A 15,866-nucleotide genomic window follows, 5' to 3' on the forward strand; every position below is an offset into this window, starting at 1 on the left:
AGTTAAGAAATCTCTGCAACAGCAAACAATATGTTCACTGACTAAGAAATAATGCACACAGTTATTGTAAATTACAGAATTATTTTTGTATGCTACTGTGACTACTTCTTTCACAAGTATATGGAACAACTACACATACTTCCACTCTTAATGTACTGAGGTTCATCTAAATACTGGATAAAATTAAGTACCATCTCACTTCCAATGGAGTTTTAAATTGTGATATTCAAAGAACATTTGTCTAATATGTTTGGGGCAGAGGGAGGAATGGATCAAAGTTTCAAGACAAGTCTTATACTCAATTGGTATCTGTGCAATAGAGAACAAGGGTGAGTGTTGTACACTGAAGTCTCTGATGATATGTTACTTGTGTGAGTAATGCTGGCAGCATAAACAAGACTTGTTGGTTCTTTGTTTTCTGCTACAACTAGCACGAAGATGCTTCAGAATCTCAAATGGGAATCCCTGGAGGGGAGGCGACGTTCTTTTCAAGGAGTACTATCAAGAAAATTTAGAGAACTTGTACTGAAAAAATTTAGAGAACTGGCATTTGACGCTGACTGCAGAATGATTCTACTGTTGTCAACATACATTTCGCACAAGGACCACATAGATAAGAGAAACTATGGCTCGTACAGAGGCATACTGACAGTTTCTTTTCCCTTTCCCTCTATTTAAGAGTGAACAGGAAAGGAAATGGCCAGTAATGGTACAGGGTACTCTCCACTATGCACCATATGGTGCCTTCTGTAGTATGCATGTAGATGGATACCTCTACATAATGTCGCATCACATAAAATAGTTCCACAACATTTTAGCATGTATGTACCATCAAAGCTCCCTTAATGAAGATACATGTCAAGCTAACAATTCCTAGTAGCTGAAATTAAGTGTTTCTAACATCGTTCTAGAGAAAATACTGGCAAAATGAACTTCTATAATTGAAAATATCTAAATATTTAACACTTTGTGCAAGAATATCAACTCCAACTGACTATGGTCATCTGCTTCTCCCAGCTAAACTTAGCTGTTGTAAGTATTTCTCAGAGTCACAAACAGATACCAGTTTACACACCGGAATGAACAGTTCACTATGAATTAAAGGAGTAACTATTTTATATCTCACGATTGCCAAAAACAGGAACTACAAATGTAACATATCATCTCAAATATTATGTGTTCTGTTTTCAGATTTCAGGGCATACAACCACATAGGTGGAAAGTTAGCTGCTGCTTTAGATTAAAACCTTATTTCAAGATAAATAATGAAATGAGTAAAGGAACAACTCACCACATAGTTGAGGCATGGGGTCATCAGTAGGAACATAGACAAGATTGAGAATGTAACTTTATTTGAGATGAAATGTTCTTCAGAGCTAATACTATGCCCTGCCCCCTCCCCCACCATGCACATTCTATTAGTTCTGACAAAGGATTCATCTGAAAGTTAGCATTGCTCTCAGGCTAGTTGATGTGCTTATTGATGACTAAATGCCTTAATTAGACAGTGAGTTATTATCTTTACTCCTCCCACTATTCATATCCCAAGAACTGCCACAATTATTTCCAAATAATATTTACTGCTTTTTCAACAACAGATAGACTTCCTGTTTCTCTAAGTTTTAAATACTTTTGTGTGGTTTCTGAGGTTCTGTCAGCAGGTATGTACTATTTCTTCTATATTTGCAGATGGGTTGATGATTTCAATCATCTGCACGGTAATTCCTTAATTAATTAAATAATGTCTATAATGAAGTTTTGAAATAATGTTATCACTTAGAAATGACTCTGGATGCTTATGACGAAATCTTTTCTTCAGCAAAATTTGGATGAATTTCCACAAATGCTCCTTTGCACACAACTTCCTTATGAAGTTTGACAAGTTTTAACTACTGCTTTTACCCAGAACTGCACATGTACTTGAGACCTAGAACTTTTCAGACGGTTAAAGCCTAATACAATAGTGCAGACTGTAATCTCTAGCAAAATTTCAAGTACTTCATCATTTTCATCAAGTATTTAAAAATGTAAGGTGAATCTGGATTTCTGTGAAAGTAACTTTGTAGGACATATGATGTGAAACAGACCCCACATTATGTTTTGCTTCAACAAGATTGTTACTGTTGATACTAGACCAGTTTTACATGTTTAGCCAGTCATAATACATAAAGGCATTTACATTCTGTTTTTTGAATACACTGCCAGTATTCCAACTTACGAAGGTGATAGAAGGAATGCAGAATTAGTCATCATGATGGCTAGAATAATAGTCCTTTGAAATACAAGACAATATTCTTGTCCATATCCACCCGGGTTATCGCATTCAATGCCACATTACTTTCATTCCAAAAATTGGACTGCACATATGGGAATACTTCCAAAATGAGGAAAATACACAAGCACTGCTCCACATATCTTTTCTAATTTTTTTTTTCACATTTGAAACAAATGCATACTGATTGACTGAAAGACGGGTCAGTCGGTGCAGTGGCCACAAGTCTGACAAAAAGAAAAGAAGAAAGTGAGAAACTAAGTTCCCAAAATTTACTTTACTATCAGAACATAATATTCTTCACCTTCAGAAACATATAAAAAGTGAAAAACTTGTCTGCAGTGACAACCATTTGATTCACTATTTTTCGCAGACATAGAATGTGAGTGGAGTTTGAGTTAAAATGCCTTTTGCATGAATCTTAATAAATGATAAAACTTTACTCACATGATTCAACAACAGAATAAACAGAATATATGGTAATTTCAATGTAAAAAAAAGAAGTGTTTCCATAACCAAGCCTTTTAGATATGACACAATAAGAAGACATAAATCTTTAGTTACGACGTGTGAGATTCACGAAGGTAGAACAGTAACTATGCTATTATATTATGGTGCAATAACTTTGAAAACCTATTATTCACAATGTTTATGGATAAAAGCAAATTCATTGTGTGCCATACTATTCTTTCACACATTTTTGATACAGTAATGCAAAAAACTTTATAGTGAAAGGAAGCTGGTATTTTTGGTATATTTTATAGTTATATTACGCACAACTGAGGAAAGATTTGCAGCAACCATTTTGGTTAATATTATCAAATTTATTGTATTATCCCCCACCCCACGAACAATGGACCTTGCCATTGATGGGATGGCTTGTGTGCCTCAGCGCTACAGATAGCTGTACCGTAGGTGCAACGACAATGGAGGGGTATCTGTTGAGAGGCCAGACAAATGTGTGGTTACAGGGGCAACAGCCTCGATGCCTGACTGATCTGGCCTTGTAATATCCACTGAAATGGCCTTGCTGTGCTGGTACAGCAAACTGCTGAAAGCAAGGGGAAACTAGAGCAGTAATTTTTCCCGAGCACATGCAGCTCTACTGTAGGGTTAAATCATGATGGCGTCCTCTTGGGTAGAATATTCCGGAGGTAAAATAGTCCCCCATTTGGATCTCTGGGCTGGGACTACTCAGGAAGATGCCGTCATCAGGAGAACCAAAACTGGCGTTCTATGGATCAGAATGTGAAATGTTAGAGGGGTTCGGTGGTAGAAGGAACACGACATCCGATCATGTGAATACAAGATTATAAATTCAAAGTTGTGTAGGGGTAATGCAGAAGTAGGTTTAATAATGAATAATAAAATAGGAAAGCAGGTAAGCTACTATGAACAGCATAGTGAACACATTATCTTACCCAAGACAGACACAAATCCCACACCTACCACAGTGGTACATATTTATATGCCAACGAGCTCTGCAGATGAAGAAATTGAAGTAGTGTACGATGAGATGAAAGAAATTATTAAGGTAGTTAAAGGAGAGCCAAATTTAATTGTGATGGGGGACTAGAATTCTATAGCAGGAGAAGGAAAAATATTAGGTGAATATGGACTAGGGGAAGGAATGAAAGAGGAAGCCAACTGATAGAATTTAATCATCACTAACACTTGGTTTAAGAATCATAAAAGAAAGTTGTATTTGTGGAAGAGACCTCGAGACATTGGACGGTTTCAGACTGATTATATAATGGTTAGACAGATTCAGAAACCAGATTTTAAACTGTAAAGCATTTCCAGGGACAAATGTGGACTCTGACCACCATTTGTTGGCTATTAAATGTAGAGGAAAACTGAAGAAATTGGAAAAAATAGGAAATTAAGGAGATGGTACCTGGATAAGCTGAAAGAACCAGAGGTTGTTGAGAGTTTCAGAATGAGCACGGGGGAAAGAATACAGAAGACGATGAATGGATAGCTTTACGTGACAAAATAGTTAAGGCAGCAGAGGGTCAAATAGGTGAAAAAGTCAAGGTCTAGTACAAATCCTTGGATAACACAAGAAAAACTGAATTGAACTGATGAGTGGAGAAAGTTAAACATGCAGCAAATGAAGCAGGTGAAAGGAAATACGAATGTTTAAAAATACTGATTGCCTTGGAGAGCCAGCTATGACAAAACTATTCTATCCGCTGTGCAAGGTTTATGAGACAGGCGAAACACCATGTATGAACATGCAAGGCAATACTGACCCGACAACTTCTCATGGAAGATAAGTTAAGGAAAGGCAGACGTACATTCACAGCTTTTTTAGACTTAGAAAAAGCTTTTGACAATGTTGACTGGAATAACCTCTTTCAAATTCTAAATGTGGCAGGGGTAAAATACAGGGAGCAAAAGGCTATTTACAATTTGTACAGATACCAGATGACAGTTTTAAAGAGTCATAGGGCATGGAAGGGAAGCAGTGGTTGAGAAGGGAATGAGACAAGATTGTAACCTACCCCCAACATTATTTAATTTGTAAATTGAGAAAGCAGTAAAGGAAACAAAAGAAAAATTTGGAGTAGGAATTAAAGTCCAGGGACAAGAAATAAAAACTTTGAGGTTTGTGGATGTCATTGTAATTCTGTCAGTGACAGCAAAGGACTTTGAAGAGCAGTTTAACACAATGGACAGTGTTTTGAAAGGAAAATGTAAGATGAACATTAACAAACAAGGATGTTGGAATTCAGTCTAATAAAATCAGGGGATGCTAAGGGAATTAAATTATGAAATGACACACTTAAAGTAGTGGATGAGCTTTGCTATCTGGTCAGCAAATCACTGGTGACCCGCGAAGTAGAGGGGATACACAATGTTGACTGGCAATGGTAACAAAGCATTTCTGAAGAAGAATTTGTTAACATAGAATATAGATTTAAGTGTCAGGAAATCCTATCTGAAAGTATTTGTATGGAGTGTTGCTGTGTAATTTAGTGAAATGTGGATGACAAAACAGTTTAGATAAAAAGAGAAAAGAAGCTTTCAAAATGTGGTGCCACAGAAGAATGTCAAAGATTAGATGGGTCAATGCATCACTAATGAGGTGGTAGTGAATATAATTGTGGAGACAAGAAATGTGTGGCACAACATGACTCAAAGAAGGGATCGGTTAATGGGACACATTCTGAGACAACAAGGGATCACCAATTTAGTATTGGTCGGAAGTTTGTAGGATAAAAATCATAGAGGAAAACAAAGAGGTGAATACAGTAAGCAGATTCAGAAGGCTGTAAGGTTGTAGCAGTTATTTGGAGACGAAGAGGCTCGCAAACGATAGAATAGCATGGGGAGCTCCATAACACTAATCTTTCGACTGAAGAAAACAACATTGTATTATCCTTTACTAGTTTTTGGTATTTTCAAACTTTTCGTGGATGGGTGTGAATACACCAACAATTCATAAGTAATTCATTATATAACATTAATACTACTGACTGACTCTTACAAATTCTTCCTCAGTAATGACTGTGATGTCAGCTGTTGGTAGATGTGGAACAGAACTACCTGACAAGCTGAAAAAGAATGATTAAGTCTGTTTTCAAATGGGATATATCTAACCACTCCACACAATATGCATGTAAAGAGAACATTGCTTCTTATGGTTATGGACACCAATGGGAACATTTCATTTATTGCACACATATCATTGGTGAATGCTGCCATGAAAGCCATCGTAGTAGATGGCAATGCCATGACATAACTACCATGTTCCACAAGTTGTTTGATTAACATAAAACCAAGACAGGTTTTAATGTCTTAATCACTAAATAAGTTATATTTACCATTTTGGCTGTCTTAAGCATTAGATAATAGATATATGAACTGTTGCTCATGACAGATGATTATTGAAAGAATTATATGAGCAGAGGATGCAAGTATGGCTGCAAAAGACATAAAATTTAATGTAAATGATTCGATGAACATCATAGTGGGCAACATCAATATGTGTGTCAAATACACAAAAACACATCATGTAACTGTAACAAAACATAGTACATATAATTGCTGGACCCAGATACCTCATACAGCCAACAATTTATAGTCACAAGATGATCAAATAATGAGCATTGTCAACTATGTTAAATTCCTGGAAATGAAGGCAAATATGTTTCCTTGGATATTTCACATTCAGGTTCTACTGTAGAATATGACTGCTTTTGTCTTCACTATAAGAATACTCTCAACTTCCAGAGGTAGTTTGTTTAATTTGCTTATTTTTACTGTATCATGTTCTGTAGTATCATATTGTAAAGTAACTGACAAGGAAACATAACCAAGTCGACCTTGGATTTTAAAGAGAAAAAGACACGCGAGATATCAGCTCCAGCAATTAATCCCGCACAATAATTTGGGCCATAATTCTGACAGTACGCACTTATGACCTCCTGAATATACAGCTTTTAAATTTTGTACACACCAGGTGTTTCTCACGCACTCCACACTGCAGAAGCCGCTTAATGCCAGACTGTGAAATATGGCACATTGGAGTGAGTAAGAGGTTTGTGAAAACTGTTTTGATGTCAGTAACATTGTGTCAAAGTGCACAAATTCTAACCTGCAGTTAACTCTTTGCTTTTAATGTTTTTATGTTATGATTCCGAAACAAAGTGTAAATGAAATAAATAAATGGTGTTATTAAAAAAGTAGCAAAGCACTATTAACACCAGTGTTGTGTGTTATTTTTCTTTGGATTTTAAAGCTGACAATGTTAAAGTGAAGTACATATGCAGGAAACACACTATTCTTCAATGTGATTGGCAACATTAAATTGTAAACTGAAAATAATTATAAATTCATTTCGTAATAATTCTTTAGTTGCTTTGATTTACCCATTTTGCTTTTGAGGAGTATATATAGCTGCCGAATATCAATATGAGAATATTGTTAAACAATATTGTATGTATATGTTTGCGAGGTTGACATATAGTATACCACATTCAAATTACTCACCTATCTTTCACGTAGAAAAACACATTCTCAAACCAGATTTCATTACGCGTTCACCACACCTGTGCACCTTCCCCCTCCTCCTCCCTTGCCTTCAAAACCCTGCAAATATGCAGGCTCTGGTTGTCACATCACTGAAGAGCACATCACACTTGAGCAATAGGTGGCTGCAGTGGGGTGGAGCAATGACAAACAAACCGGTGTACATAGAAGTTTAAAATCTGTACTTTCAGAAGGTCATAACTGCGTAAAGTCAAAATTATGGCAAAACCTTTCGTGCAGAACCTGATATTTTGCACATGTGCTTTTTGCTCCTTGAAGTATGAGATTGAGTTGGTGATGTTTCCTTTCCACTGCAACTGCGCATGGTATTCTTATCCCACAATAGGACTATAAGAATGCTTTTAAGTGTCAGTTCACATACTTCATGCAGGATGCAGTTCAAACATTAATGAACAACATATTCATTCTAAAGCACATATCCATTAATAGAGTATTGGGTATTCTAGAAGAACTGCATTATTTTCTCATATAATAAATAAAATAAACCTATTTTGCACTTCTAATCTTTCGTGATCATCTTACAGAAAGATGTGCACTGTTCTCTTCGTTTCAGCATAAATGAAAAATATGTTAGCAGTTATCCTCATATTCCCAAATCTCTTTTTAAACTATAAAAAAATTCCTTGTGAGTGTGTAGGGCCTTTTACAGTATCATAAAACTGAACACTTAATCATTTGGTCTACTACTGAGGATTCACCATTATAAAATGTATCAGGTGCCTTACCTGAATCAAATAGTTGGCCTTTACAATCACTGAATTCCATGTCATTCTACTTTCTCTTCTGTGTAAGATCAGTTAGAGAGCAACTTGCATACTGCAGAAGGCAGATTAGAGATTAATGGCTCAGCTAGGTTATTAGTGGTTATGCAACTAGTTTAGTTGGACAATGTGACAGGGATACAGGTGTGTATGTGTGTGTGTGTGTGTGTGGGGGAATTAGCTGTGACTTTTCAATTAGTTAGTCTGTTCAGTCTCACATAGATCTTACTTACAAAAAAACATTACGAAGAGGAACGTGCTATTTTAACAAAAGATCGCAGAGACAATTAGAATATTTATATAGCTAAATGGTGGCCATTTAAAGATTAGTAACTCACTGATTATTTCTTTCCATGAATTTCTTTATAGTGTAGGAGTTGTTAACAAGAAAACACTCTGATCTACATTTTGAAGAAAAAATGTAAGCATTCGTGTGAACTGATTCTGAGGAACCATCTAAAACCTAAATCAGTATGGTGGAATGGAAATCTGAACTTTTTTCCTAAAAGAACATGTACATTGCAAAAGTCAAAAGAACTACAACAGTTTATAAATATGTTGTGTGAACTCAAACTCATTCAAAGGTTCCATAAAAAGTAAACAACACTTCAGGTGGTCTGCATCTTAAACAGTCAGAGTGACACACAAAAGTGCCCCTGTAATATCAACTGGAAAAAAAGAGAAAGCATTTTAGACTGCATGAGGAAAGGCAAATGCAAAATGCATTTGTGGCACAAAAGCATACTACACCCCATGCATCATAGATGAATGTGCACAAAGACTACAGGATATGTCTGAATACCAGGATCTCACTGTACAATGACTTGCAATGTGAACAGAATGCTGTGAACAGTGTAAGTTTCATGAGCACACATGCTGTCACCAGAAGTAATAATGGTAACCATTCTTATTAAATTTTTGTGATGAAAATTGCTCGAGTTATAAGAAAACAATTTTTATGCACTTAAGTTCAACGATCTTAAATATACACAATTAAATTGGAATTAACTAATTGTAATTACACATGTTCTTATATTTCCATGCGCAGTGCTTACTTTTTTTTACGTACATTCTGTTTTTCCAAGGTTCACTTCAACCAGAGATGAAGTGCAACATGCCTTTCTACTTTTTTAATAAAGCACAGTAACAAGCAAGGTTTCAAATCATTCACAACCATTACTTTAAAACTGCAACAGAAGAATAATAACCAAATATGTGAATGCAGAAAACCAGCACTTCAGGTGACTTTGCATATAAAATTAAATGCAAGACTTGCAAATTAAACCCTACAGCAGTAATGAAAATTCCAAGCAATTTTAGAAAGTGGAGGAAATCTAAAAATATAAACTTTAACAAAGGTCAAAATGCTTTGGCTGGCTCAAACAGCACTATAATATATGAAGCCTCAAGAATTTGAACGAAGAGAGAAGTTTAAATGGTAATATTTGTGTTATTACACAGAATGGTAATATTTGTACCCACATTTCACTGTCTTACACACCTGTTACATAACACCGCACCAATGTTCAAGTGTAATTATGAAATTGTGATAATGTGTCATACAGATTTATTGCTCACTGTGCACTTTTAACAGCCACAAAATTAAAGAAGAATTTAAATAGTAGCTTATGGTGATATATAATGTCATTTCTAAAGTAAAAACAAAGAATGCAAATGAGTAGTTGGAAAGTTAGCTAGTCAAAGCCCACTGAAGAACTGGTTTTGTGTTTAACAAAATGTTTTATTTTCATTCACTGCAAAAGCTTTTATTGAAATTAACAATGCACAAAAAGCACTAGCAACAACATACAATTCTTTCACATACAATTTTTTTTTAATTTTTACTTTTTTTTTACACAAGGGCAAGCTAGCAATTATGTACAAAAAAAACTAAAATTCTACTCAGACCATGAGACACTTTCCATTATATTGCCCTATATCAAATAAAATGCACTACAAAATGACTAGTTCCAAAGTCACCTCATTTTAATTGAGATGGTATAAAAAAAACTATCGTATTCATACATTTTCATAGAAAATCATGCACAGAAGACTATACAAATATAGAGTAAGGAATGTCTAAAAAAATTGTCCTAATTATGTTCAAAGTAGATGGAAGACAAGCACAAATGAGAATACAGAATTACTGACCACCAATCACACTATAAAACAATCACTGCAATTTGTATATGTTAAAAATATCTTATTTCTACTGATGTTAGAACATAGAAAATTGTTTACATTCATATAAAACCGTAATCCTTGAATAATAATGAAGGAAAAGTGCCATTAGGTTACATACTGCAGGACTGTAAAATTATAAAAACTTCTGTACAATAGTTATGGACTTACATGTAAAATAAACATCTGATTATAATCACTCAGCATAAATGAGTGGCAGCAAAATTAATCAAACATTAACTCGATTTTCGATACTTTCGAAAAATTAAAGTAAAGTGTATAGAACAATTTAATATCATAATATCATAAAATACTTGACATGTAAATAAACCATATGAAGAGATGTTGAACTTCCCACATACGTGTAAATTTAGTTTAGTTTTTGTACATACTTATTTTTTGCTGCAAATATCACTAGGCCCGTAAGTCAGAGAGATTACCTCTGAATTTACTGAAAAGTTAATAAATTATGGTTCTCTTAGATGAAAGAACAATAAAAAAGTAAACTGCACAATCATCATTATGACTTTTTATCACATTATTACTCTCCATATTATTTTTTATATTATGTGTTCTCTTAATTATGATGTATTTGTTACATTACAATCCTAATACTCTCTTAGGAGTGAAGCAAATGCTCTCTGACTTCTCCACAAATATAAAACTCAAGCATATAGAATTGTTATTTTTTAAATAATCAACATCAACAGAAAAGTGAATACTTATTGATTAACTACCTTAATAATCCATTCAACAATGTAATTGATTTAGACAATCATATGCTAGTGGCAATGGTAACTACAATGTATATTTCACTGAATATTTATAACTGACACAGTGACAGCGATAAAAAATGAGTTTGCAAAGCAAACACATATATTTTTAAAGCATAATAAAAACTTTTAAGTCTCAGATCAAACACAGAATGTTCACAAATGTTCTTATAAGAGCTATTAATTTTTAACATTATGCCAAACCAATGAATCTCTATTATCAGCATTTCAATAAGTTTTCTGTAAGTATCTGTTCACCTATTTCCCTTTCTGCAAGTTGTTTGAAAACCAATACATCAGTTCAAATGAAATTGACTTTTAGCATACAGCAGTTACGTGCTGAACTTTCTTTCGCATTCTTCCTAACTCCCAAGCATTCTGGATGGAAGTCTCCATACCTGTTGAAAGGTAAGCATGCATTTCATGCCAAGTAAGTAACAATGACACCACATTATTCTCACTCATTAGTAGCTGCAACAGTGAAGGGAAGTGAATAATTATAACATGCAGTTTTCTAGCACTAAGTAATAAGGCAGTCTTTGTACAAGGATATTAATGGCAAGGAATGCAAGGCAATGCTGTTAAAAACAGACAATTACAAGAAGGTACTAACGGCAAGATAATTTACTTACCATCTTAATAAGCTGATGGAATATCACAGAAACATTATGTGCATTACAACTGAAATATTTAACATGCATTCTGAAGTGCAAAAGTCAAGTAAGGACAAAGATACAAACATCAGATCCATGCTACAACTCACCAAATCAGACTCTTTAGACGTGGCCTTCACTTGACAGTTAGCTAAAACCATTATGACATTATTTGAAAGAGGAGAGGGAGGTGGGAGGGGGGTTGGATAAGAAAAGAAACAGGAAGATCTGGGTTTAAGGTCGCATCAACAATGAGGTTGTTAAGACATAGAGCACAAGCTCAAAAAGGGGAGGAAATTGTTCATGCGCTTTGAAAGAAACCATTCTAGCATTCACCTTAAGCAAGTTAGATAAATCATGGAAGACAAACATCTGGATGTCAGGAAAGGGATTTGAATCACCATCCTCTCAAATGTGAGTTCAGTATCTTACCACTGTACCACCTCACTTGGTGTGTGTGTGTGTGTGTGTGTGTGTGTGTGTGTGTGTGTGTGTGAGAGAGAGAGAGAGAGAGAGAGAGAGAGAGAGAGAGAGAGAGAGAGAGAGAGAATAATAATAATAATAATATTATGATGCTGAACCTGCCATAGCAATAACAGGTCATTTTTGGTTTTAAACAGGCTGAAACAAAAATAACAGTAGCTAACATAGTAAAAGAATATGCAAATAATGTCAAAAGACATACGTTAGTGGTAAATGGGTCATCTAAGCAATTCATGTCATTAGTTGATGATAAAAAGTGTTAGAAAAAGTATCCCATCTTGATGATAATTAAATAGGCAAGAAAGGTTTAGCTGGTGATATATATATGCAAACCAAGACTGCCCATATTCATTAAGACTGTTGAACAATATATATGTAAAACCTGACTTCATCCAGCAACATTATATGAAATGAGATGCCAAATAACAAATTTTCATTCTCGACATCATTTCATATGTTTAACGTAACAATGGGACAAGAAAGAAATGGAACAACAATAATAAAATTAAAACTGACATTTTGAACCTGCTCATAAAAACTACTTTTGATAATGAACATATATAAATTCTATTATACGAAGAATGAAAATAAACTTGGTAGATTCTGAGTAGATGGTTTGACTCCCTGGAAACAACTGGCAGTGTTCTGTCTAAGTATAATAATATATAATCACCACATTAATGAATAGCTGCAATATTTAATTAACATGTTTATTCTCAGATTCATATCTAATGTGAATTATTCTGAGACTGACAGTATACAAGATGATTCTTCTTTCCCCTTCCCATATCTTGAAAAAGAGTTAGAGAAAATTATGTTTAGGTTCTCGTCAAAAACACAGAAATAAAATAATCTCTTTTCAATGCAGCTAAATTGATCACTCACATATTAAGAAACACATTTAGAAAATTTGGTGTGATGCTTTTACTACCCAGTCAAAGTAACTTTCAAATATGATATACCACTGCATAATATTATATCCTCACACATGGCCTAAGACTATATCAAGAAGTAAGTCTGTTATGGACAACTACAAATACTACTTCATGCAGATATCATCATAATGTATGTCAAATCAATATTCAGGAACTCAATGGGCAAATGACAGTTACTATTCTGTAACAAGATACCTAAACAAACAAAAGTATCTGTAATCACTGACCTAGGCAGTTAAGGAGAAATGCATTCAGTAATAGTTCTCAGTAAATTTATTTATCTTAATCTCAATATAAAGAAGCAGTCAGATATTTGGTTTCACTTTTTTAATAGCCATCAAATATCTATGAAAAATGGCTCTGAGCACTATGGGACTTAACATCTACGGTCATCAGTCCCCTAGAACTTAGAACTACTTAAACCTAACTAACCTAAGGACATCACACACATCCATGCCCGAGGCAGGATTCGAACCTGTGACCACAGCAGTCGCGTGGCTCCGGACTGAGCGCCTAGAACCGCTAGACCACCGCGGCAGGCATCTATGAAAACTAAAGTTACTTTTTGTAGATCTGAAGATGAGTATTTAATAATGAAACCGGTTATACAGATGCTTATTTATATTATGAGCAAAGCAAATAAATTTACAGTGAAGCAAAAGTATATTGGGATTAACAAAATTCTACAGCATGTGTACATTTTTCATCTACTGCTAATAGCTCTTCCAACTGCAGTGTTCATCATGGATCTTGGCTAAGTGAGATGGTTTGTATGCCTCAACAATACAAACTGCCAATTCACAGGTACAAACCAGCTGGAAGGTTATATGTGGAGAGGTTAGATTAATATATGGCTCCTGAAGAGGGACAACAGTTGGGATTACTGACTGATCTGGCCCTATAACATAAGCCACAATGACCTTATTGAAAGCAAGGGGACATTAAGACTACTATATTTTCTGATGATGTGCAACTCTATTGCACCGTTTAATAATGGTGGAATTCTTTTCCATAAAATATTCCAATGTAAAATAGTACCCAATTCTAATCTTTGGTTGGGGACTTCTCAGAAGGATGTTGTCATTAGGAAAAACCAAATCTAGTGTTCTTGGAGACATAGTGTAGACTGTTACGAGCCCTTAATTGTGTAGACAGGTTAAGTAACTTGGAAAAACAAATGGATATATTGAAGTGAAGTAAAGTCAGTGACAGAAAGAGAAGGATTTCTGCTCAAATGAGTACAGGGTTAGCAGCAGAAAATCAAATATGCATAATGCAGGAGTAGGTATAATAATGAAAAAGAAAACAAAAATATGGGCAAAACACTATACAACATACATTGTAGTCAATGAATTATCATAACAAATATGTGACCCCCACAGTAGCACAAATATACATAGCTACTAGATTTATAGGTGATAAGGTTGGGGAAAAAAGGTTAATATAAAAGAAATTATTCAGAATCCTTCAGGAAACAAAGACTCAGTTGTGATGAGGATAGGAGGAACAAGAAAAGAAGGAAAAGTAGCAGGAAAACATGGACTGGAGGAAGCAACCTGGCAAACACTTGCCCATCGCGAAATTTAATTATTGCAAACATGTCAACAACAAGAAAGTTAATGTTCTGTGGACCTTAATATGTCTGGTATGAGCAATGAATAGACCAAATTTCAAAACGAACTTCAGCAAATATCTGGCTGTAACCATGCTGAAGCTACCATCTAATCACCAATGATGCACGATTTGGAACAGCAGCTGCGAACCTTACATGAAGACTGGACCATAACTTGAAACTGGGTTCTCCTGGACGCACATCTATCGTTTTATCACTGTACAACCTAATTCAATAAACTAGGGAGAGGAAAGACACTTTTAATGTTCTACCTAAATTAGCTGCTTTACATATTCACATCATAAATAAACAATTGCAAATGTAACCATTCTTACACCATGGATCCATTCCAAAAAAAAAACAAGAAGGTAGGAAGGTTGATATTCAAAGTTCTCTCAACAATGAGGCCATTAGAAATGGAGCACAAACTTGGGTTGCACAACTGATGGGAAGGAGATTGCATGGGTCGTTTCTAAAGAAATTATGACAGCATTTGTATTAAAATGTTTAATGAAACCATGGAAAATGTAAATCAGGATGAACAGACAGGGATTTTAACCCCACTTCTGAATGCAAATTCAGTATTTTAACCATTGCACCATGTCACTTACATATGACAAACAATGGACAGGAGCAATTTTCTGACTGTGATCTCATAGTACAGTTCATGTGTGGAAAGTCACCCAAACGTAGAAATCATTGAAAGTGGTGTATTATCTAACACACTGGCTACAATCATGTTGTCATGAATTTTACTAATATTTATACATGCATGTCTTCCTATATGGGGCACTTAAATCATAGTGATGTGGTGGTACTGATGGTGACTGAAGGTTAACTGATTTGAGTTCACATAATATGAATTTCCATCATTCAAATTGGACCACAAGAGGTGGTAGTGCACAGTTTCTGACCATACTATACAACATTATCCTCAAAGAATCTTAATGTCAAGAATTTCTGAACAGAACAAAAACACTGCAAAAGGATATTAGCATCTAAACTAGCAACCGACTGCTTTCCTGCCTAAAAGTAGGCACCCTGAGGTGACATGGAGAGAGAGGAAGGTGAGGGATACCTACAGACATCATGCCTAGAAAATTACACCAAACATTAATAACAAAGACAACACCTCAGT

At 35.0% G+C, this 15,866-nt stretch overlaps 1 protein-coding gene across 14 annotated transcripts in view; it reads right to left on the minus strand.

Moving 5' to 3' along the window:
- Positions 1 to 15,866, minus strand: part of LOC124554703 (CTTNBP2 N-terminal-like protein) — a 222,296-nt gene that overhangs the window by 38,314 nt on the left and 168,116 nt on the right. For 4 of the 14 annotated variants that reach the window (XM_047128325.1, XM_047128330.1, XM_047128331.1 and 1 more), the window contains one exon: positions 9,858 to 11,443. The exons of 5 other annotated variants lie outside the window; for them this stretch is intronic. In XM_047128325.1, coding sequence (XP_046984281.1) covers positions 11,408 to 11,443 — 36 coding nt within the window. In that variant the 3' untranslated portion in view covers positions 9,858 to 11,407. Of the gene's footprint in view, positions 1 to 9,855; positions 11,444 to 15,866 lie in introns of those variants that run through there. 5 more of the 14 variants (XM_047128334.1, XM_047128338.1, XM_047128328.1 and 2 more) reach the window with 3 other exon arrangements.

Source organism: Schistocerca americana, chromosome X, assembly GCF_021461395.2.
Source record: "Schistocerca americana isolate TAMUIC-IGC-003095 chromosome X, iqSchAmer2.1, whole genome shotgun sequence".
Lineage (NCBI taxonomy): Eukaryota > Metazoa > Arthropoda > Insecta > Orthoptera > Acrididae > Schistocerca > Schistocerca americana.